Source organism: Oryzias latipes, chromosome 19 (genome assembly GCF_002234675.1).
Source record: "Oryzias latipes chromosome 19, ASM223467v1".
Taxonomy (NCBI): Eukaryota; Metazoa; Chordata; class Actinopteri; order Beloniformes; family Adrianichthyidae; genus Oryzias; species Oryzias latipes.
Genome location: NC_019877.2, coordinates 12,194,996 through 12,219,156, shown reverse-complemented (window position 1 = coordinate 12,219,156; position 24,161 = coordinate 12,194,996). Strand labels below are relative to the sequence as shown.

Here is a 24,161-nt window from a genome sequence, read left to right as displayed (position 1 = left end):
ATACAGTAGCGCAGCAGACGGGCTTATAGCAAAGGCAACACAAGTTTTGTTTATTTTGACCCTAAAGTATATAAATATTTGCAGAGGTCTTTCGCACTATCATGCTTATTTTCAGTGACTGAAAATAAGTCCTAACTAACCCATAAATAAAAATATGCAGTGACACATAACTGTTTTTAAATTATATAACTATTTGATTTCATTTAGTTTTAGACCCTTAAGTCAATGCTTACAATTATTAAAACATGAAAATGTTGTAATCGCAGAGGGTAAAAAGGCAAACAGATGACCAAAGTGCATGTGAACTGTAACCTGGGGGAGGTGTAAAAACCATTTTGCTTGTACAGGAAACTGTGCTTGGTTTGACTCGAGACCAAAGTTGTGCAAAAACGAAAGTAAACTCACAGGGAAGGATGTTGGGGTATCGGTTTTTCTCCTTGTTTTCATTCTTGTTGGCTTCCTCATATGTCCCTTGGACACTACCTGACGGTAACGACTGCAAGACAAAGTTTCACGCTTTAGACAGGACACCTTATTAGCAGCGAACAACAACTGAATAAATAATTTTGATCATTCATGTACTTCCTCTACTATCTGTGGACCAGTCATCCATCAAAGTAAAACAGTTTCGACTTCCTTTTTGTATACTGACGAACAGTTCAAACCGATTCAAACTTTTAAGCGATTAAAATAAGCAACAAGACATGCATTATTTTGAGTATCTGCTTCACACCGGACACAAATAGAAGAAAGGTACTTTTTTATTTGGTAGTGTGAATGACAACAGTATGTGTCATGGAATAAATGGCGCCTCTTGCTCATGTGAATTTCCTTGATAAAAATGAACACATATTGTACATATTGTATCATGACTACGTACCATGTAAAATCAGCAAGATAATAACTTGTTGTTACATCAAAAACACTTTTATTCTTTTCTACATCATATTCGACGTTGGAGTATGGAGTAATATAAGGTGTAAAATTGATTTCTGCTTATTTTTCTATTTGGTAATAAATGTTACTATAAATCAATGCTTCAATACTAACAAAATGGAAACAAGAGTAACACACACCTCAACCCATAATGTAAAAATTTCTCAAACTCCAACTTCTAATACTACTTTTAAAACTTTGTACAAGTTTATATCAAATTTTAAAAACGAAGCAAAAGAGATAAACTTACAATGTACTCCTCCCTGAAGAGTTTTCCATCATCAGCTGAACGGAGTCTGTACTCTTCCTCGAGTTGCTCAACTGGGATGGGGGTGTAGGTCTTTGAGGATGATTGGGATCTTGGCAGAAGGACCACCGTTTGTTGTTCTGTTGAGATTTAATGGTAATGACATCACTTCTGCTGCTTTCTTGGTGTGGTTGACATGGATGAGTTGTTGTTTGTATTCACATAAATATATACATCAGTGTCGTACTGACCTGCTAATTAACCGCCAACTCAAATAATCAATTACTTGTAGTTTTACTATATTTATAAAGCCAATGTCTGTACAACACTGCCCTAAATGCATTCAACCGATTTCAAAGCATTTTTATTAATTGATATGAAGCAGGATAATAGAATTTTCACTACTGTTACTCTCATTTTCGTTTGATTTTCCCTTCCTTCATATGTTTATTTTAAAACATAGCTATTTCAAACACTCTTCTTTCAGGCTGTGACCTCAAGAGCCACAGTCTTGGTTTTCTTTCCAACCTCTTGGTACTTCTTCTTGGCAAAAAAAGACCTGATCAAGTAAACTATAGGTAAGGCAAGAATGTATGGCAACCCAGATGCTCTTGAGACCTGGAGTTTGACCCCCCTCCACTGTTTGCTTGGCTGGTAGTTTTAACTATAGAACCCAATCCTAAATGCAATTACATTTGTGCTCTGATTGGGATTCACTCAGTTACAATCACACCAGTTTGGGTTAGAGATTCAGAAACTTCTACACTGCATGATGGCACTTTGGTACATGCTTGCCCACACCTGTGAAGCATTTAAAGGTCACAAGCAGGAACCCCAGGGCAGAAACCCTTTCCATCACCCTTCAGAGGCACTTTGTTAATGCTCACAACAGTCCGGAAAAATGCAGAAGGTGTTAGTACCACTTAGCTACTTATACCACCACCCTGTATACCTGACCTTTTGGTATAGTGATGCATAACGACTCTGGACTGTCTCCAGTCTCTAAAACACAGCAAATACAGCACCACATCACATCAATTAGAACAGGAAGGAACACAATCAGATTTTGCCTTGGGCTTGCTTTAGAAAAGTAGAATTTTTTAGTATTATTTAAAAATATATATTTTTTGCTCCTCCCAAATAATATTTAAACATAACCAAGAATTACCGAGATCTTACATTACATGATCACTCTGTTAAAGGACATATAGATCCTTCCAAAAATTCTGTTTTCCATTTATGAATCACCACAAATAAGTAAACCTCACAAATCTAGAGTGTAAATCAAACCCTATAAAAGACAAATTGCTTCAGCTTCAGAGATTAAGAAAAACGTTCTCGGATCACTCCAAAGTATCTGAGAATCAACAGCAGCCCCTCCTAGTTCTTTAACATTTTCTGCATAGCCTTTATTAATCTTGACACTAATTAGGTCTCTTTTACTTTTTTTTAGTGTTTATAAGTAAGAACTGCTTTGCTTTTTGCAAACTAACAGTAGCTTTACTTGGAGAACAAGCAAAAACAAAAGGCATAGACGATTGTGATGATGGCTTCTACAGTTTTTTTTTTTTTTTTTTTTTCATGTGAGCTTCAGGAAATCTCGCATAAGACCGCCTGCAGATGCAACAATTTCTCAGACAATATGTAAGTTGTCTTACCTTGTTCCTCCGAGATGCCATTTGGTACTTTCTTGTCAACTGCTGTGACAACTACTTTCCTTTGGTTTTTTAACCTTAAAATGCAAAAGAAAACACAAGTTACAAAATAACAATACAAAAATATTTATTAGGGATACAACACGCTTTCTACGAAAGGACGACATTGATCTTTCCTACCATCTGAAACTTGAGGTGGTTTTTTTCATTAGTTGATGTCCTTAAAGGTAGTGTAAAAGTCAAAATATGACACACAACTGGAACTTTACTCCCTTAAGTTGCCTGCGAAGCTCTACATTCACCGCCTGCCCCGTTCTCACTGAACATGCGAGGGAGTCAGCTTGCCGAGCTTCCTAGCTGGGCCCCGCCTCGGTGACTAAAAGGAGGAAGTGTTTGTCACCCACAGCTCTGCCCCGGAGGCTGGTTTAGCACAAGTCGGCAAAAACGCACATGGTGCAAAAATGAAGTAACTGAGACTGTCCCGGGTTTCTTTTATTTTTTTCATTTATTTGTTGTTGTTCCTTTTTTTTTTTTTACCTGAGGAAATACCAGACCAGCAGTGCAATGATGATCAGCAGCAAGAGCACGACCAGCACAGTGGGAAGGATGTGGTGGTTGGAGGATGTAACATCTTCTGAGGAATAAAATCAAGGGGGAGGGAGAGGTCAGGGAGTAACGCCAACAAAGAGGCAGGAAGAACGGGCAAGGCCAGCAATATACACACATGCAAATGCCTAGCTGCTATCCAGTGTGCAATGCACAAACTGATTAAATAAATACTTGGCAAAACCAAATACCTTCTGAGTTCTTTTCAGACCACAGAGCCAATTTATTAACTCGCCTCAGCAGTATTTTGTCAACACAGATAAGCATCATCCTTATTTCTTTAGTCGGCATATTATATGTAACAGAAAATTAGAGGCTCTAAAGATAGAGATTTGGCTTGAAGTAAGTTACAAAGTTAGTTATTAGATCTGGTTATGAAAGTTTGCAATAAGCTGTAAATTACTGGGCAGGGCTGCTGAGCTTCATTGTGATCTGGTAATAACAAAGCTGTAGAAAAGGCTATTATTATGCAGGTGCATTCACAGCAGAAGATATGCTCTAATCATATCTCTGCAAAAAGGGATGACTGCAAGGAGCAGGAATTTGTTGTTGTCACGCGTTCTGCAGTCAGGCTCACATGTCGAAGTGAAACTGGCCTTGTCCTTACCTTTTGTTTGGTTGCCATTGCTTGTCGAATTGGATGTTGTTGTGGCTACCACCAGAAACACAAGAGGCACCATTGTGTCTGCGGGAAAACAAAATGAAGGAGGATATTAAATTTAGAAGCAGGCATTTCTGCAATCAAGATGCACGAGAAGACGGTGGCCGGATAATATCTCTATTCAGGGTGTACAAAAGCGTTTGACAGATCTGACGCATGCTCGCTCGTTCATGACTGGAGTTTTCAGGAATGCGCTCCTCGGTGCAAAGTTCACAAGGACACAATGGAACAACACACTCATATCCTGGCCATTTATTAGTGCAGTCATAAATCTCAAGCGCAGTTCTGAACATGTCCATTTGATGGCGCAATGCTTTCGTTTTTGAACAATTGGGCTGCTTATAATAGTATGTTTTACATCAAAGAAGAAAAGAAAAATAGGTTAAAACATTTAAAACTGATTGCTAATTTAAATTGTAGCCATTTATTTTATTGAAGCGCGATTTTAATTACTATTTGAGAAATGCTTTAACTACCTGTGTTCATATTATTATCAGTAAGGAAAAAAAGTAATCACTAAGTTCGCCTGATCCAGCTGATAGCAGCTGTTTTCCTTCAGCTATTTCAGTAGCAATGCCATGCCGGAACACACAGGATTTCCAGGATATTGCTTGTGTAAGATTTTGGAGTGTTTTGCTTTGGAAGTCTGAAAACACCAGCACAGCACAAATACTAGCAAAACTATTCTAAAAATAAGCATTCAAACTAATTTCAGCTGTTAAACACATCTTTTCTTTTTCAGTTTTTCTTTCCTTTCCTTCAATTACACAGAAACACTCACACAAATCCCCATCATTTGAATCGACTTTAATGAGAGTGGTCATCTTGTCATTTTTAGAGCAGTTTTCAGTTGTTCACTCCTTAAATCGAGTTTTAACAGCTCTGCTGTTTGCAGCTTTAAACACTGTTTCTTCTGAAGAATTCAAGGAGCTGGAATGCACCAACAGCGACCACTGAAAAGGTTGCAGGTGTGCTAGCGTGGGTGTCTGCTAGATTGCAGCTGCAGAGGAAAGAAAGCCGAGGCCAAGAGCTTAGTCAATGAAGATACTGTTCAAGCGTCCACGTTGTGCCGCAGTGTCCTGCTCCGCGTCCAAGCGGGACACCGGGGGAATGTGCAGGCAGCCAACCAAAGACAGCCATTGCAGCAGAGAGAGAAGGAGCAGAAGGTCCAGCTCAATAATAGTTCCAGGAGCGATTAATAAACCCTGACATGTCAGGACCAAACCATGTGGGAATGACTGATGAGGGAATTCTAATGAGAAGATAGGAGGAGCACCTCTCCCTGCTGTGCTTTATCTCCTCCTTTGCTGCTAAAATGTGACCAGCTTGCAAGAGAGTGTGAGCATCCTTAAGGCAGGACTATTTGTGTTGTGGTTTATGTGAACATTTGGAATTCCAAATGTTTGTTTGGTTTTTAATGCATGCAACAACTCAACATCCAGCCCAGCGCTTATAGCTTGGCCTATGGCTAAATCTTGCAGCTTAGATTTGTTGCTTTTTAAGCATCTCCCAGATCTTTACCTTCTCCGCCACTGGAGATACCACTCCGCCATGTTTCTCTGGTTTCCTGCCTGCCTTTTTGAGCGCCTCTGAGAATATCTCTTACTTTCCTCCCTTTGTCCAGCACTCTTTCATTCTTTTGGAAATCCTTTGGTGCAGTTTCCTTCAGCAACATAAATCAGTCTAGACGACTTTTCTTGCATCTTTTAATTTTTGCCTTCATTTAAATGGGTCAGACTTGACTACAACAGCTATCACTGCATTGTGAGAGCTCTCATCTATTGTCCTCCCTCCATTTAACACTCAGCAGCTAGTCACCGAGCATTAGGCTAGACATAATGAAAATGGGTCATGGGACATGTCAGGCAGGATGGAGCTCTAGGGCGACCCTATTTTCCGGTAGAAGTCCTTTGCAAGAACCTTTATGGATGGACATTTGTCTTAACCAACTAGACAGCCAATTTTATTTTCTTGTAGTAAAAGTGACATGGGTTACCCAACTAGAAAGACAGCTCTGTGACTCCGGTAAAGTTTTAGTATGTACTACAAACTAAAAGAATCAACTATAGTGACAGGAAATGCACTTCCATTCCAACTGATTATGTAATAAAGAACAAAGTAATGACAAGAATGACAGTAACCATTACAACCATTACCAAACTTTCATACATGTCCGTCTCCATTTACTCCAACATAATGCACCTCCTTTACAATAAAAATAACTACCCTAGTAGCCAAGTTTCATGACCTTATCCCATTTTTATCATTGCATTGTATATTTATGATAACTTTTACCAAAGGTGAATTTTGGAAACTGTTGGATGGTTTTTTTCTTCTTCTTTTTTTTGGAGCATGAATATTGGCACAGGACTACATCTGTTAAGGGTGTACCCCACCTTCAACCAAATGTAGTTGGGAAGGCTCCAGCAACCCCATGACCCCAAAAGGGATTAAGTGGGTTCGGAAAATTGATGGATATTGGCACAAACGAGGTGAAAGATGGCAGACGAAGTCTCAGCTTTACCATGATTTTGTCAGGACTGGTTATGTGCCTTTTTGTCCTTTCTTAAAAAAAAAATAAAAAAAAGTCAGGATTTAGTGATGTCATTTCCACTAAAAATAGCAACAACTGTAAAACTATAAAAATGTTTACCAGTTTTATTCAAATGTTTTGTGTAATCACAACTGCAATATAACTGATAATGTGCCAAGTCTTTAATTTCTACTACCATGTGTGCTAAAATTTCATAAAAGTAGAATTAAAAACCAGGAAACTAATTTTCAAATTCAAATTTCCTTTAAAAATACCAAATTAGTTAAAATTAATTAAGCATTCAATTACTTAATTAAAAAATACTACATGTTTCTAGTACATTGCTGTAAATAGAATTATCCCGTTTGATTAATTGATACAATTTCAAATATCATATTTCTTCTATCACTCTGTAAAAAAAAAAAAAAAATTATTATGAGAAGCGTCTTCAACCAGTGTCCTTCAAATAATTTGTAAAGTTTCATAATTTGACACAACACAGGGCCGTCTGAATCCTCCCTGTTGAAAAAAATATTATTAAACTTTGATCTCTGGGCCCTTGGGAAGCAATGAATCATCAAAGCATACACAGTTAGGAGGAGGAAAAATATCGGCATGATATCAGAAAAATAGCTCCATATAGTGTGTATTGTGTAAATGGTACAAAGGTCAAAAAGATTTTGAGATACTTATCAGGTTTTTTTCCCCTTATTTGTCCGAAATTTACAAGATAGATAATACATTCATTCATTCATTCATCTTCTTTCGTTTGGCCCTTTCAGGGTCACGGGGCTGCCGGGGCCTATCCCGGCCACTTATGGGTAAAGGCAGGGGACACCCTGGACAGGTTGCCAGTCCGTCGCAGGGTCACACATATCACACACCCATGCACACTCACACTCACACCTGGGGACAATCTGTAATTTTTTTTTCTTCAAATTTTTTTTTTAATAATGTCATGAACATGACACAAGGTTCACTTATTGGCGCTTTAAATCATAATTTTCATGCCCAAACGTCAGCAGCTCTGGTGTTTTCTGATGGAGGTTCAGCACCCAGCTGGCTCTACGAGTCACAGCCCGGTCTGCACTGATTACAGTCTGCCTCCTGTAAATACCTGGATATCTCACAGCAGGCACACCACAATGTGGACATGCACAGGTAGCACATTTCATTTCACAAGAGGGCCACAGGAAATTCTTTATCTACAGTTCACATATAGAAAAAAGTGTACATTCGTAAGGAATTTTTTGTGTGTTTTGATTTGGAGGATAAGTTAATCTTGAAGATACTGATGTTTTGAGGTATTTCTGTTTTTTAATTTAGTTTTTTTTTGGTTTTTTGTTAAAAAAGTCACAACTTGCTTCTTTTTCACACTTTTTAGACTGGAAGCATCAAATAAAACAACCTTTTTTGGAACTAAAAGAAAAGAAAGGGAAATTGCACTGCAACTCTGTTTGCTCACATGCTGACGTAAACACATATTTCACTGCTCATCGCCACGGCGATGGCCTTTTTCAGAGTGTTTTACAGATCACTCTGATCCATCAGGTCTCTAAACTAGAATCTACTGCTGTGAGTTTCTGCAGAACTTTGACCCACTTTGCCAACAACATTTTGGCTGATGCTCCGTGCATGAGCCGCTGCACAGCTGCCCTGCTACACTCGTTCTTTCCTGAGCCCGCTACGAAGCACTGCAATCCGCGTTTTTATACGTTAACAACAAAACAAGCTGCTTTTTGCTGAGATCTTGTACTTGTTTTGTGCGGTGTAGAGCTGCTCAAAAAGGCCGAGTGCTGCCAACTAGAGGTCTAGGGTTCAGTGGAAAGCAAGAATCAGCCGCTGAAGGACGTTCACAAATAGTTACATTATTGTAATGACAGCATTTTAAATCTATACAAATTCGCCAAATCAATATCATATATCGTCGAATTTGATTTTTTCCTTCTAAAATTAACCATCTTTGGCAGAAACGGTGCACTGTCAGTCCCACTGAGCACTGATTGTGTCCTATCCAACTGTCCTTTCATTAGGGCTGTAACGAGTATCCGAGTACTCAGATACTCCCAATTTGCTCCTGAAAATACAAGTACAAATATTCGTGACGTCCAAGATTTCTGCTTTGCGATCTTTATAAATCTAGTAGAGTGTAGTAAAAATACAATTAAGGAAAAATGAATGCAGAAAAATGTTGGATTTTAAGTTAACAACCTCAAAATAAGCCAAATGTACAGCGTTACTGTCACCAGAAATAAACAACTCTTCAAAATAGTGTTGTTGAACCTTCCCTTTTTCAAAGTAAAACTAGCGAGTGTCTTGTGTAGGTGAAACAAATGAGACTGAAGTTCCGCTTAGTGACAAAGGTTCTGAAAAAAATGAAAGTGCTGTAACACAAGATCTTTAGCTCCAGTGTTAACATACATAGTGGTATCACAATGCTAACTTGTAGTTAGTCCAAAGACTTTATCATGCTTATAAGGTTGGGTAGTTGTGCAAGAATGTTTGATTAAAAACACAGAATTAATTAAGCTAAAGGTCACAAATCCGGAAGTGTAGAAGTTCGACCCATTCTATTTGATAACCTTTACCTTGTGGAAATGCAAGGCAAATAACCAGAGGTAGTCAAAACAATCCAGTGCTGCAGCATCCTGTCAGATCTCATTAAATCATTTGAAAGAAATAAGGTGCCGGGTCAAGAGAGAATTCAGTTTTGGCCAGTTCCAACAAGGTCACCACACTTGTTTTGGTCGTCCTCAAACCACACTTCCAGGTTTCTGCAGGGGTTACACAGAGATGCAAAACCTGAGCCAGGTCAGCTATTTTAAGGAGACTGCACTAAATTCACAGACTTGACTAAGGAAATAGTGCTGTGATGTCCATCTGCTCCAGCAGATGTTGCATGCCGTGCAACCCACTTGGACAAATATTCCGTTTTGCCCTTTTTTGAACTAATATGACCGTTCCTGCTGGCTCTTCTTTGAGACTAAAATCCATAACAGGACTTCTGAGTGGATAACAGTGCAGACCTTGTGGACACAGGTTTCTTTTATAAATCCACAAAAGCAAAGAAAACTGCTCCAGTTTGTTTAATACATCTAATGTGGATGCATTCAACCTTTAAAAAAACACACCAAATTTTTGATGTGCCACTATTTAATAAGTCAGCTTCCATGGTAACAGAAACAGCAGTGCTGTCACCAACATAACACTTGTGAGATACACAAGAAATCAGTGTTCCCGTAAAATTCACTTAAAGTCTTTAGATGCACTTGTTTGAAAAGCACCAAAGTTAAAAAATATTTGTTTATTAAAGCACCAGATAGACTTGAACTGCTTACATCACATGCAAATTTCAGAAAAGATGTGCAACACATTTTTTAATGTATTATTTGTTTTAATTTTAGTATTAAAACCAGTTAAAGGGCCAAGTCAATATTTTCAAATAGATTCTGAAATTTATTTTAGATTGTGTTTAAAAGAACTTTATCAGGCAGTTTTTATTATTATACCTAGGCTTTTAAAAATCTGTTTAATTAAATCAAGGGGAAATTCAAAATATTAACACAGAAGTTACATGAACTATTGTTTAAGGCTTTCAGTGTTACAATATGTTTTTAACTGGAACTTTTCCATATTGGGTTAAACCTGGGAGAAATGCACAAGTCAAGGTCGCCAATGTCTCAAGCTAAAGTTAACAGGGTGCAGCTGCTGGTGGCAAAAGGTTAGTGCTTGATTTTATTAACAGTTATGTCAGACTCAACACTTACTGTGACCTTCAGTATGTGTACACAACTTTTTCTTTTTGTTAGAGCGATAAATCCACATGAGTTAAAGTTTAAAAAAGAAAGAAAAAACTCCTTTAAAGAAGCTGTAGGTCACTTCAGCAAGTGATATTGGCCGCTCTAAATAATTGTTCTTTTTAAGATGAAATTTTAGGATATAGGTTATTTGAACGTACTAAATTATTTTCTGTAACCATGTGATATATTTTTCCATTAAATATCAAAAATATATATTAAAAGACTTTTAAAAGTAATGCAGCAGTGCAATTCCACTTTAGTCCAGTTACAAATCCTGATTTTGAGTACAGCTCATCCCCACATTAATACTGTGACCAAACAAACCAAACTATTGCAGAGCTAAAGGAAAAAATACATAAATTAACAGCAGAGATAAAACAAAAGGAAACACTCCTAGAAAGCGCTTTCAGAGTAGCTTCCAAACAATCGAGAGTGATCATTGAGCTGTCAGCTGCCCAGGACACTCTTCCCATGGACTCTTCAGAATGTGCTCTGCCTTTTTCCTGCTCCACACTAAAGAACCATCCATCCTGGACTGATGAGGACAGATGAGGCAGACATTGCCTCCCCAGCTTGCACTGTACAACCAGTTTGCTGTTCTAGCGGATGACATGGCAGCCATCTCTACTCCTGGGGGGCTTGGCGTGGTGCAGCATGATCCATCTTCCACCATGTCGGTTTTGATGTTTGGCCCCCCCACTGGTGCAGAGAGCAGTGACATTTGGGGTCCAAAGACAGCTGATGCTGCGGCTCCATCCTCCTCTTCCAGGTCCAGGATGAGGGAACGATCCACTAAAACATCCCAGATGGTACGTGGTGACACCGTCCCTACCCACTGGAGGATTAAGCTCCTCCAGGATGCAGTGGCCAGCCGGTCTTTCGGCCTCCAGGACCAGCCGCCACTGGTTCAGCCTGGAACTCCACTATTCCGCCCAACCACCCTGATTGTTCACGACTCCAGAACCAGAAATAATAGGTACATCAACGCCATTACCAGTTGCTTCCCTGGGGCTAAGGTGAAGGATCTTCTTCAAAAGCTCCCTGATGTTCTGCCCTCCCTCCCAACCAGCATCATTTGGATTGTAGTTCACTTTGGAACCAATGACACAAAACGTCAACAATCCGAAGTCACAAAAACAGAATTAAGGGAACCTTTCATTCGTTAATCTGACACTGGAAAAATAGTTTTTATGTCTGGACCTATTGCCACACTTACTCGAGGATCTACATGTTTCAGCAGGATCCTCTTCCTCCACACCTAGCTGCTGTCCACCTCAAAGATTGGTTTGATTGGCAATTTTAACCACACTAAATCTCTGTCCCTCCCTTAGGCCCCCTACATAGGTTGTCTTCCAAACCTTAAATAACACCAACCATGTGTCCCATACATCCATCATATCAAACCGATCCAGTATTCATGTCATCTCAGATCACTCGCGTGAGTTTTTAACTGTTAAAGGTTTTGTCAGAAAGTTAGAGGGTGTCTACACCCTGACATGGTCGCAAACTTCATCTCACATCTGGAACCCAACCAAACAAAAACTCTAAGTTCATCTGTTGATTTATCTGTCCAAAATTTCAATAAGAACCTTATATCGATTTTGTACAAAGTTGCTCCTTTAAAAATAAAAACACTTAAAACCAAAGCACCTCCTCCTTGGAGAACAGAAGAAACCAAGAGACTTAAGAGAATCTCCAGGAGTGCAAAACGAAACTGGCGCAAAACAAAACTAACAATTCATTACAAAATCGTCAAAGAAAAACTACCACAATACAACAACTTTATTAAACATGCAAAACAGTAATACTATTCAAAATTAATAGCAGACAATTACTCTAAACCAAATTTTCTTTTTTCCAACATTGACTGACTAATCAATCCAATCTCTTCCAGCCCATGTTCTGTTCTCAGCAGTTCAAAATGTGAAGAGTTCGCAGCCCACTTCACTGACAAGATAAATAACATTAGATTTTATATCACCCACCGACCACGAACGGTTCATTCTGTGGCATTCCCTTTGGTTTGTGAAAAGACACTAGAGAATTTCCCTTAAATTGACACTGCAAAGCTTAGGAAAGTTTTCCAACTTAAAACTAAAACCTGTTCTCTCAATCCCATCCCCACCTCACCTTTTATGTCAGTCAGCTCATCCTGTGAGGAAAAAGAGCATCTAGACATAACTTTGGATTGATAGCAGCTCAGACGAGATTTTGTTGTTGGATAATTGGTTTCCCTCTGATGAAAACTATGATCATTTCAGAAAATATTTGTATATATTTAATTTTTTCCTAGTTAAAGAAAATTGCTAATCAGAAAAGATTTCTGAACTTTAAACCTATGACCTCTCCACTAAACCTACATTTGAATCAACAAAACTAAGATAATATCCAATATAAATCAGCATGCGCCATTTTTGAATAATAATTCTCTAAAGCAAACGAATACGTCAATATTTACTGCTAGACGCAATATTCCCGTCTTTTCACAAGAAGTTCAAATGTAGAGAGGTGTTGACATCATAAAAAGGAACAAGCCATAATTCGAATGAAACATGTACCTCCAAATGTTATAAATTTAATTGTGCTAAAATATCCATCAAGTTCATGGGATTACTTGAAAAAGACAGCTCTATCTAGAGCAGTAGCTTGAATATCAATGATCAAAGCTAGGTTATCATGACCAGAATAATCGGGTCAGACTCTGCAGTATTTCACACCAAGACCAACACAGAAAAGCAGCTGCAGCACAGCGCTCCCTCTCATGTGCTGTTTCCTCGCCCTCTGTGCTCACAGCATTGTCATTAATCAATTCTTGCCTCCTTCCCAGTGCACCCAGACGCTGTGGCAATGGTAATGACCTTGGGGACCTGCTGATACCTCTCCACAGTGTCAGCCCTCCACCTCTGTGTGAACAAATATAGCATCTCCCATGGAGATCTGAGCTCGCTGCCTGACAAAACAAAACGTGTACTTGCTGCTGGTCTTGATAGCAGTTATGAGTCAACCAGAGGAGGCATTTTCTGAGTGAAATATTGAAGAAAATGCTCAGTTGGTCAAAGCTCCATACCACGGTCAGTTCTTCACTGAGAAATAAAAACCCACGAAAAACCATGGAGAGAAGGAGCTATGGCTTGGTGATTAATCGATTGATTCGACTTTGTTGTTTTAAACTATTTATTTTGGGGAAAATCGAGATTTTATCTTCCCGGCGCTGTGCTCTCTTGCGCTTCCGTTGTTCGGAGTACAGTGAGTCCACTGGTCTCTCGCAAAGCGCGGATGTGAAAACAGCAGCAAGCAAAGAGAAGCTACTTCCACGAGGCTGAGGCACGCGCTGCGAGAAAAGCCCCCAGACGAGGCAGTTAAATGCAATCAAATTACTGCATACATTTTTTTTATAAAACTGTGTTTTATAAATCTATTAAGAGGCACTTTGTATGAGACTTTATTAGAAAGGCTTTTGTAACATTACAGAGCCAGTGTGTACAATATGTGTTATAGATATGGGGCCACTAGTGATGATGACGTCACACTACAGTAACAACACTTAGACAAACTACTAATAAGCTGTCAGAATTCCCATACTAATCCCCAACTACTAAAAAACTACGGTATATAAAGGGGGACTATGTAGTACCCTGGATTTTAAAAACAATTCAGTCACCATGCCTACTACTACTTTTTTTTAAGGGCCAATATGATGTCAACAATTTCACAAAGTGAGAATCTAACTGATAAAAGCGTTTTGGGACGACTATTTATGAATCAACTGTCTTCTGAAGATGAAGACGTTGATTGTTTATAAGAAAAATAAATTTAAATCGATTTTATTTTTCAGAGACTTCTAGGAAATTTCTCGGGCGCTCTGTTTCGGAATTGTAGATTTGGACAGCTCTACAAAATGGATAATGCACTATATAATGCACTATATAGTGTGCTATTTAGTGAGTAGTGAAGGAATTCAGACGTAGTCATATTGTACATACACAGACATTGAGCTGAAAAAAAGCCCTTGTGAGATTTCTGCATCTTTACTGTCAATGGCAAGAATCCCAAACTGTTTTTTGTTATGTTTTCATGCTAAAATGTATAAACTGGAGGCAATATTATGGGAAAAATTTTGATTTTTCTGTCAATCTGCTCCTCTTTTAGTAATCTGCCCTTGTTTTCTCAGCAGGTTTGAATTTGACTTTACAGTTGATTCAGACTACAGGTGGCTGGAACCCCTCTTCTCATGGGGGCGTTGGTCAGCAGGAAAACAGAAACAACTCATTTGTGATTGAAAATAAACATTTCATAGACCGCATGAAAACACTAAGAGCAGAGAGCAAAGATTGATTAGAAATACAGGAGTTCCTTCATTATGTTGTGACTCCCTCTCTGATTGCATTTACCATAATTTCATATTTTTAAATAAAACCTGTCATTTTTCTTTGCTAAATAATAGAATAATTTGATAGGTAGATTTTTTAATCTACCAGCCAAATTGGCCAGGGAGGCAAAAATTAGATTTTGGTCACTGGGGTTGTGACTTTAAACTTAGAGCATCAAACCACACGCTGCAAAACCGTTTCAAGGCTGTTGCTACCAAACATGCTCTGCTGAGTGCGTTTTATTTTCTCTTTATGAGATGCTGAAGCTAGTGGTAGCTCACAAAACATCTGCTGCATTGTTTTGCAAACATTTTACAGTTTGTATTTAGTTTAGCTTTGTGTTAGAGCTAATTTCCAAATGAGATGTTAATGAGATAAAATAATTTTTGTTAAATATATTCCATCATCTGCATTTTTTGTTAAAGAAAGTAAAAGCAGGGAGAAGAAAATTGATTAAATTTAAAAAAAAAGATTTGGAATGAAAAAATTTGAGATTTAATTTTTTGGCCCTAGTAAGAGCTTTTATCTGCTGTTTTTAAAAATACACATGACAAGATCACAAGTGATAAGTCATAATCCTTTGAAAACATTTAGTCAGTTTAACCAGCTTTCATTTAGTTGCACTGCATGAAAACCACAGCTGCCACCATCAAGAAATGCTGCATGTGTGTGGGCTCATTGTATCTTCAGAATGCTAAAAATACCATTATTAATTAAAAGAAAAAAGTTTTTTTCTCATCCTGAGACACAGATAGATAAATCTGAAAACAATTGCTGTTCTAAGTTACTTTCCCTGAAACATAAAAGTACCATCTTTTAGAACAGGCATGACGAAAGTCCAGCCCATGGGCCAAATGTGGCCCATGTTCAATTTTTCACCGGTCCACTTGCTCCTTTCATAAACTCAATAATATGCGGTCGCTGGCATGTTCTAAAAACTTCTTTTTTTTTTTTTTATAGTACATTTTTCAATTTACAGACATTTACAGTCACTTCTAAAAACTTCTAAAAACTGTATATACGATTTATTTTTTGTTGTTGGCTAAATTGCATTTTAAGTCATTGTAAGCCTGTGGCAATATTGTCATGTCTGTGACACTTTCTAGCTTATTACTGAAATGTTAACAGCAGATAAAAAAGAAAAGTTGACAGTACGGGCCGCCGCTTCCAGGACAAGTGGTAGTTGGCATATTTTTTCTGTGAAGTATGAAACAACTGTGTGTGCCTAATATCCCAAGAGACTATTTTGAAGGAGTTCTAGATCAAGAGGAACTACCAGACATCCACTAAAACACTAACTGGGAATGAATGGTGCAGAAAAGTCATTTAGGTAATGATGTATTTAGATCTATTTGCTTCCTATGTATTGAAATGAAAATTATGCCATTGCAGTAAAATGTTCAATAATTAATTTACAATTAATGTTATTAAAATAATACAAAGAATTTCATACCAAATGGTTGAGCCTCTTATCATTTCATCTAATCCAATCTGGCCTTCTTTGCAGAAACTTTGGATACCCCTGTTATAGAAGGTTGATGAAAAGCCATCAGGCTCTTCCACACGTGCTTTGCGTATGTGTGTGAGGGTGTCACAACATCCATCTTTCTCCCTTCTTTTGACCGCTGGGAATCACCTCCATTTATCTTCCTTAAAAATTCAAAGGTGGGACAATTACAGGTCAGACTCGAGAGATAGCAGGAGCAGTTTTTGGCAGCTGGACTCAAAATGACAGGGTGTGCATTGGCTCACATCTCATTATGGCTCGGCACTCCAACATTATCTTAAAGTTACTATAAATAGATGGCAGAAGAGAAAAAAGATTAAGAGAAAAGCAATTGTGAGAGGCAGAAGAAAATGACAACAGAAAGAAATGGTAACATAGAGGTTCCTCAAAATAGCTTCTTTCCCAAGGCAATAACCATGCTAAACTCCAAAATGCACAGATAAAATCTGCCACAGCACATTTCAATGTAAATGTTTATATATGTATATCTGCTATTTAAGCATTTGTCCCATGAAAACTGTCAACTCTTTCCTACCTCCATGCTGTTTTGCAAATCTGACATGTTTATATCTGTACATACCACTGCACACAATTATGGACATTTTTATATTTGCCCATTTCATATTTTGCATTTTTGCACACTTCCATTGTACACTTTGTATCTATTGTGCATATTGATATTTTTTATATTTTACTTGCTAGATCTTGTCTTAGCACTGTAAATGACGATGACTTCAGTTTTATTGTCCATGTGGACAGTGACAATAAGGGCACATCTGTCTATATACTGTGCTAATCATTTGGGGTTGTTTAAATTGTTCCACTTGAATTCAAATGTCAAAAACTCCTGGCATTCTGGCCATATAATCATCCATTATGGGAACAAACAGAAAGAAGGTGCTCAACTTAGCTGAGATGTTGTCTTGTTTGTTTTATTGTACAAAAGATTATAAGGCACTTTAGTTGTTTACAAATCCTTCTGTCCACTCACTGTCTAATTAATCTGATGGGTGATTCAACAAAATAAAAGACCTGATCAAGATGTTAAATGGTAAATGGCGTGTACTTATATAGCACTTTTCTACCTTAAATAAAGACCCAAAGCACTTTCAGCCACAGTCCCTTTTACTCATGAACACACACATTCACACAGCAGGAGCAATATGGGGGTCAGGGTTTTGCCCAAGGACACTTTAACACATGGCCAGGCAACCTGTGAATCTGCGACCTTCCAATCAGAATTTACCACTGCACCACAAAGTCAAAGAATAATGGTTTGAATACAGACTATTTTTGAAATGTAGTCTTTGTGGTAATATGTTTTCATTATTGATGATTTCAGTCCATCAAATGATGGGTCAAATGCAGGGAACAAATTTGACACACTTAAAGTGAGACAACTTATTAGATCTTCACTTTAACATACAATAGTTCCCAAATACCAACTTTTTTGAGGAAAATGCATCATTTTCACAAGTGTGCTTGCTCATCCTTGTGATTTCAAGCACTTATGAAATGTTCAGATTTCAAAAGCAAGTCACTAAACATCAGGACTGAGTCACTCTGACAAACTGGTGATCTTCTGTCCACCGGGGACTGCTGAAGGGGAGATCCCAGATGTTTCCTGTAGGGCACGATGTACTGCTTGATTTGTGAACCTCCTGTTTTTGTGCCTCATTCTCAGGGAATTTTGAGGGAACTTTCAGTGACAGCAGGCCTCCCTAAATAAACATATTAAACTATTGCTTCTTCTGGCAAAAACTGATTTAAAGGAGACTACCTCTGAACCTTTTTACAGGTGTGGGCTTATTTCCATATTTGTGTTGTTAGCGTTCATCACATTCCTTAACTCAGACAAGTCTACATTTAGAAGAGTGGTCTTACTCTTTTACTTTGATAAAATCCCACTGCAATCATCCTTTGATCTATTGTAAAAGCCTTCCTAGTTGTCTTTTAATTGATTAAATGATTTTGTCATTTTTACCAAAAATCAAAAAACTTCTAGAACATAGTTTCTGCAGAGCGGCAGTAGTTTATAGAAATTCACTTGAGTTGAATCCACCATTGAGTTGTGGGCAGGACCATTGACCCTCCCCTTTCTAATCATTCAACTGTTTACACTTTCTCCCACTAGCACACCCCCAACATAACATTACCGGTGCTACAAAAAAGGTGAGCAATGTTGGAGCTATCCAGCTGTACAGTTTTGAGCCAGATGCCAGTTCGGACGAGGAAAACAAACATGGATGTAGTCGTCTACAAGTAAATCAATCAGTCAATCTTTATTTATATGGCGCTTTAACATCTGCCAGACATCCAAAGTGCTGCACAAGTATAAATACACTAAAACCATAGGTAAAATTCAAAGAAGCACAGTAAAACGATAACAATAAAATCATCAATAAAGGAAAACACTAAAAAAACCTGCCTAATTATCATTCTCTCTGGTGAGGATCTGGCAGACATCACTGACAGGGGAAGACGATTCCAGAGTTTAGGAGCGGCCACTGAAAACGCTCTGTCCCCTTTGGTCACAAGTCGAGTCCTTGGAACCACTGAGAGCATCTGGTCTACAGATCGCAGAGCTCTACGAGGACGATGGCTCTGCAGGAGCTCAGAAAGATAAGGAGGTGCCAGACCATGTAAACATTTAAAAAACAAGAATAAGATTTTGAAATCAATTCTAAAAGAAACAGGCAGCCAGTGCAGAGAGCGCAGTATTGGTGTGATGTGATCACGCCGTCTGGTCCCCGTTATTAGTCAGGCAGCTGAATTCTGAATGCATCAGAATGGAATGAATTTACAATGTTGGTAACAGACGTAAATACACCTTACAAGTGTGAGGTTAGAGGGCATTAAACCCATTCCTGTAGAATCATATATTATGTTTCACAAGGACAGACATACCATGCAACTGAGAATCCCATCATATTGCTTAATTGCAGTGCCACTCCCTGTAAACATTTAAGTAACAATGTTTTCTATTGTGCTTGTTTGAGTTGGAATTTAAGGGAGCTAACAGAGAAAACATACATTGGGATCTGCAAAGTGGGAAACAGGATCTAACCCCAAAAAACTCCTTTTATTACGAGGTGGAAGGTAGGGGTGGGCAGCAGTGGAGAAACAAGCGATCTCACCCCTGCGGGAGAACAAAAAGCCGCTTGGTTCAGAAAGAGGGAGAAAGAGAAGAGTAGGAGGAAAAGAAATGAGGGACTGGAGGGGACAAAAGCCCTTGGTGTGCTGATGAGGAGCCAGCCTCCACTGCCCTGCAAGCATGTCTCCTCTGCAGACTCAAACCAGTAAACCTTCCTCTTTGAAAGGAGTCTGATAAAGTGTCTTCTGAATCATGACTTGTCCCCAGACTGTCTGCAGGGGAACCTTACTTCTACACTGCTCCAGTTGCCATGGCAAAAAACAGCCTTTTTACAGAGGAGGTTATTTATCTTCTCAAATGCCGGCTCCCTTTTATTCTGCTTTATCTCACTCCTAGCGGGATAAAAAAAAAATTAGAAAAACAAAACGTCTTTTATAGCCTGGTTCATTTTCACAGACAGCCGATTTGAGAGGCACCTGAGAAAAATGTAGGAGGCCGAAATAAACATGGGCCACAAGTCTCAACATATATATTTTTAAAACCTCTTTCTCAGGATCACAACCCATGCAGAACACTCTACCGACAACACTATGGTGTTTAACATTGTTGTTGGTCTGCAAGAACATGAGTCATTCAGTGGGGTTTTGGACACCATAGTAAGCTTCATTGTCCTCCATTCTAAGCATGCTTGTTACACAAATGAGGAAAATCCACAGACCCACACACCACAGAGCTAATGGCCAAACCAGAGAGCTTGTTTCTCTGTTTAAAAAGGAAGTGCAACATCCAGCTATCAGACAGCTGCACAGACATTGCATGAGGCAAATGGACAATCTGGAGAAGACCTTTCTGTTGTTAACAGCTTTTGACCTGGGCATGGAAGCAGGTTTGTGGCTGGAGCCGGAAAACCACATCTGGCTGACTTAATCAAAAAAAGATTACAAGAAGTTCACAACTAACAAAATATAAAGGGATAATTGAAAATTCATTCATTTTTTCATTCATTCATCTTCTTTACCGTTTTATTCCCTTTTGGGGTCACGGGGTTGCCGGAGCCTATCCCGGCCCCATGTTTTGGCATGCAAAAAAAACAATGAATGAATTATAAAGTTTTCATTAACAAATTTACTAATAGAAACAATTCGTCATATTTAGTATTATTTAAAGACAAATGCTAATGTGGCCTCAATTATTCTTAAAATTTATGATAAAATCAACTATTTTTCATGGCTAACATTTATTAGGTCACACTCCCCAAAAAAGCGACTGTCCTCCAGCGAATACATAGGCCGTGCACGCCTGTATTTGTGTGTTTCTGCAATGTAAGCACACGCTGTCCTCCATCTGCCGTTTGATAGAGGCCCTTTCCTTTCCTGCGCCGGCAGCCAAGCAGCTAGCTTTCCTTCACTGCTCCAAGACGGCCACACAACCCTCACAAACACACTAAAGACATGTAGACAGACAAACTAACGGGCGCATGACAAAATCTAAACCACAGATTTAACACGTAAAGATATTCCACTCTGCTTTACAAGTTTCTCTCAATTCAAACTATGTTTGCCTGCAAACATTTCCTGGATGCTTACCTCATTGTCACATGCTTTCATCACTAAACGGCTTGGGAATGACTAAAATAAGCCTAATGATTAACTGAGTTACAAGAATAAGTTAAAACCACCGGATTTCCTTCCTTAAAATTTGTAGTGGCTGTAGAAAAATTCCCCACCAAGTAAAGTCAAAGTGGATCTTTATGCCTTACATTTATGGCCCAAATGTTTGTTTTATGACATCATCTTGATTCTTTGTTCAAATGAGAAAAAATCATTTACAAAAATACAAATAAAAAATTCCTATAGTCCAGCAGATAAATAAAAAAAACTAAACAATCAAATCCTGAAAAGATCTGCCGATTTGTATGCATAATAGCCCGGCAGCTGTTGTAAAACAACCATTAACTCAAATAGAGCCTGGCCTGCAAAGTTACAGCATCCTTTTAATAAACAGCATAGCAGGGAGGAGAGACTATGACGAGAGCCGAGGATGATTAAGGAAATGAACAGATGGGAGTTCAAGAAGAGGAGGACACCAGAAGAATATATACTGTCTGTTTGTTGCAAAAAGTAACCTTAAGGAGAGGTAAAGTAGTAAAAAAAAGGGATTTTGGTTACTTCCCCCCTGGGATAAATACTGCATTTTATAATAAAAAGAACCGGATATCCACAATACAGCTGAGCTATGACTGAAGCTAACAATGATCTATTCCTGAGCTTTCTTTCCCTCTCCCATGGTGCCTAAAGCAGTGCACGTTTCTCTGTTATAGCCTGCCTGCAGTGCAAAGCAGCAGAAAGTATAGCTCATATGAAGCAAATTAAGATTAATATCAGTCAAACCTGCAAATGTACCTGGAGCTCAACGCCCTGAACAGAGAACAATTTCAGTTGGTCTGTTTGAAGCATGACTAAATGAAACAGTGCAGACAGACAGCAAAAGGAATACATTTAGACAAACAAATGGCTTACGAGGACTGAAATGCATTTACTGAGTTCTGGGCTAAGCCTACTTAAAGACCCGCTCTGATCATCTGTTGAGTTATTTTAAAAGTGTTCCCAGTGGTCTTTTAATTATAATTATTCCGTTTTTAGCTAAAACCCAAAAACCTGTGTTGTTTTCTAGGACAGTTTCTGCAGAGCAGCAGAAGTTCAAACTTTGATAGCTATTCCAAACAACTGCATCGCTATCCTAAGCATGTTTTTGTACAACGCTCTTAAGATGCAAAATCTAAAAAAAATATTCACTTGTTTAATTAAATAAACAAAATGTAAACACAGTACCTACTATAGTTCTGCTGAAAAAGCCTTTTTTTCTCCCTGCTGTTTCACATCATCAACCACTTCCCATTTAATTTGTATTTGTTAGCACCCCAGATGACATTACCAGATTAATCATGAATCTAAAGAGGTCTCTTTGTGATTGTAAAGCACATAAACTGTAAAAAAATTTAAAAAAAGTCTACCATTGGAAAGACTAAAACTTGAATACCTAAAACATTTCCAGTTCCAGATGCAACCATGGCCAAAATCAAATGTCTTCTTACCCAACTGAGAGATGATTCAATGTGTCCTTTTTTTTGAATCCATAACAGCAGGCCGCACGGTTCTGATCAAGTCCAGCATAGTCACATTCTTGCTGTCTTCATTGATAGAGCTGTAGTAACTGTGACAGCTCTGGGAGGAGAGACGATCCTGGGATCCAGGCGTGGAGCTCTGCACTTTCCAGTGAGCAGTTAATCAAGTAGCAACCAGCTGGAATTCTTAAAGTGCAGCAGTGGATGCCTTAAAGGGCTGCTCCAACTCCTTCAGCTTGAGAGACAGTGAGAGAGACAGAACACATGTCGGATAATTAACAACACACCATGGTAAGGCGGGTGATGAGAAGCTAGAGGATGGGGCAAGGTGTCATGTACTTCCTGTCTAGAAAAGGAACATTTAGTCAAAAGCAGAGGAGCACATAGCTGAGAGAAAATAAATGCTTCCTCATAAGAAGAGACAGCTGTCTGAGAGCCACTTATTCATTTAAAACTATTAGAAGAAAATTCTATGGAGAGCTCAGACATTTTGTTGAAGAAAACAACCTCATTTGTGGAGAAATTCAAGGTTCTCTTGAATAAATATTATCACATTGCTAGAGAGACTTGTTTTCCACCAAAATCAAATGTTCACATTCATGAAGCAGAACTGGATGTAGAGACTACCCAAGCTTCTTAATATACAACTCCCTCCACTGTCTTCACCCATGAGGGAGGAAGATATACTCTGATTAAATAGAGACAAGAACAACAATTAATGTACCTGGGAAAGACAAGCAGCCAATAAATCTGAGAACAATGTTTCTGCTGGAAACAGGTTTGAAGGCAACGACAAGGCTCTTTGTTAAAGTAAAGATGCTTGTAGTAAAGGCCATTAGACGTATAGTTTAAGATGCAATAATTTTACTTCAATGAGAAGCATGCAGGCTGGTTGCTATGGTGACCAGTTTGCTTGTGGCCAGCTAAAAGAAGGTGCAGTGGAAAGGAATGGGTTTTCTGTCTCAACAGTTTGCTTTGTTTTGCTTTTACTAATAGATACTTTTCCTGCCTTAAAGAACTCAGAAGTATGGAGTTCCATGCTCTCCTGCTCAATGACGTGCTTGAATCAGACCACCAGAGCATCCAAATCCTTGCAGGGTTAGGTGGAATCAACACATTGAGGCTCACATTGTTCATCCTCATACAAGTTCAGATTTATGGCTTGTTTCCTGGAAAGAACTGTGTGGGAGTACTTGAAATCAGATATACAGTAATCTCAAAAGTTCATAAATAAATTATGAGGTCTGACATAATAATAGTCTGACACTCAGTAAGAAGGGGAGGTAAATCAAGCAAACTATTGAATAATAGAAGAACCTTTCTCTAATGCAATAAGATACACAGTGATGCTCACCAACAATCAAAGGAAATGACAGCCATACATAAAATAATTGATTATTCATACAATTATAAATTATTATATAAATTCATGAATGAATACATTGATTTGTTCTATTTGCTATTTATTGTAGCTTGCAAATTTAAATCAACCTTCACATATAAACAGACTAAAACATAATGCCAAAGAGGTAAAAAGACATTGCTCACACCTTTATGATTGTTTATTTTTGCTTTCTATTTAAATTTTAAAAGGTTTTTTTGAAAAAACAATAATGAACTTGATCATT

The 24,161-nt window shown here is 38.4% G+C and overlaps 1 protein-coding gene across 8 annotated transcripts in view; it reads right to left on the bottom strand.

Annotated features, from left to right (window-relative positions):
• LOC101166342 (receptor-type tyrosine-protein phosphatase epsilon) overlaps nucleotides 1–24,161 on the bottom strand; it is a 52,290-nt gene that overhangs the window by 6,672 nt on the left and 21,457 nt on the right. The window contains exons 2-8 of one of the 8 annotated variants that reach the window (XM_020712356.2): nucleotides 22,504–22,768; nucleotides 4,052–4,129; nucleotides 3,376–3,472; nucleotides 2,842–2,915; nucleotides 2,141–2,185; nucleotides 1,187–1,323; nucleotides 406–496 (exon numbers count right to left, since the gene is read on the bottom strand). In XM_020712356.2, the coding sequence (XP_020568015.1) occupies nucleotides 406–496; nucleotides 1,187–1,323; nucleotides 2,141–2,185; nucleotides 2,842–2,915; nucleotides 3,376–3,472; nucleotides 4,052–4,124 (517 nt within the window). In that variant the 5' untranslated portion in view covers nucleotides 4,125–4,129; nucleotides 22,504–22,768. Of the gene's footprint in view, nucleotides 1–405; nucleotides 497–1,186; nucleotides 1,324–2,140; nucleotides 2,186–2,841; nucleotides 2,916–3,018; nucleotides 3,215–3,375; nucleotides 3,473–4,051; nucleotides 4,130–22,503; nucleotides 22,769–24,161 lie in introns of those variants that run through there. The other 7 variants (XM_020712358.2, XM_004080448.3, XM_011488267.2 and 4 more) reach the window with 7 other exon arrangements.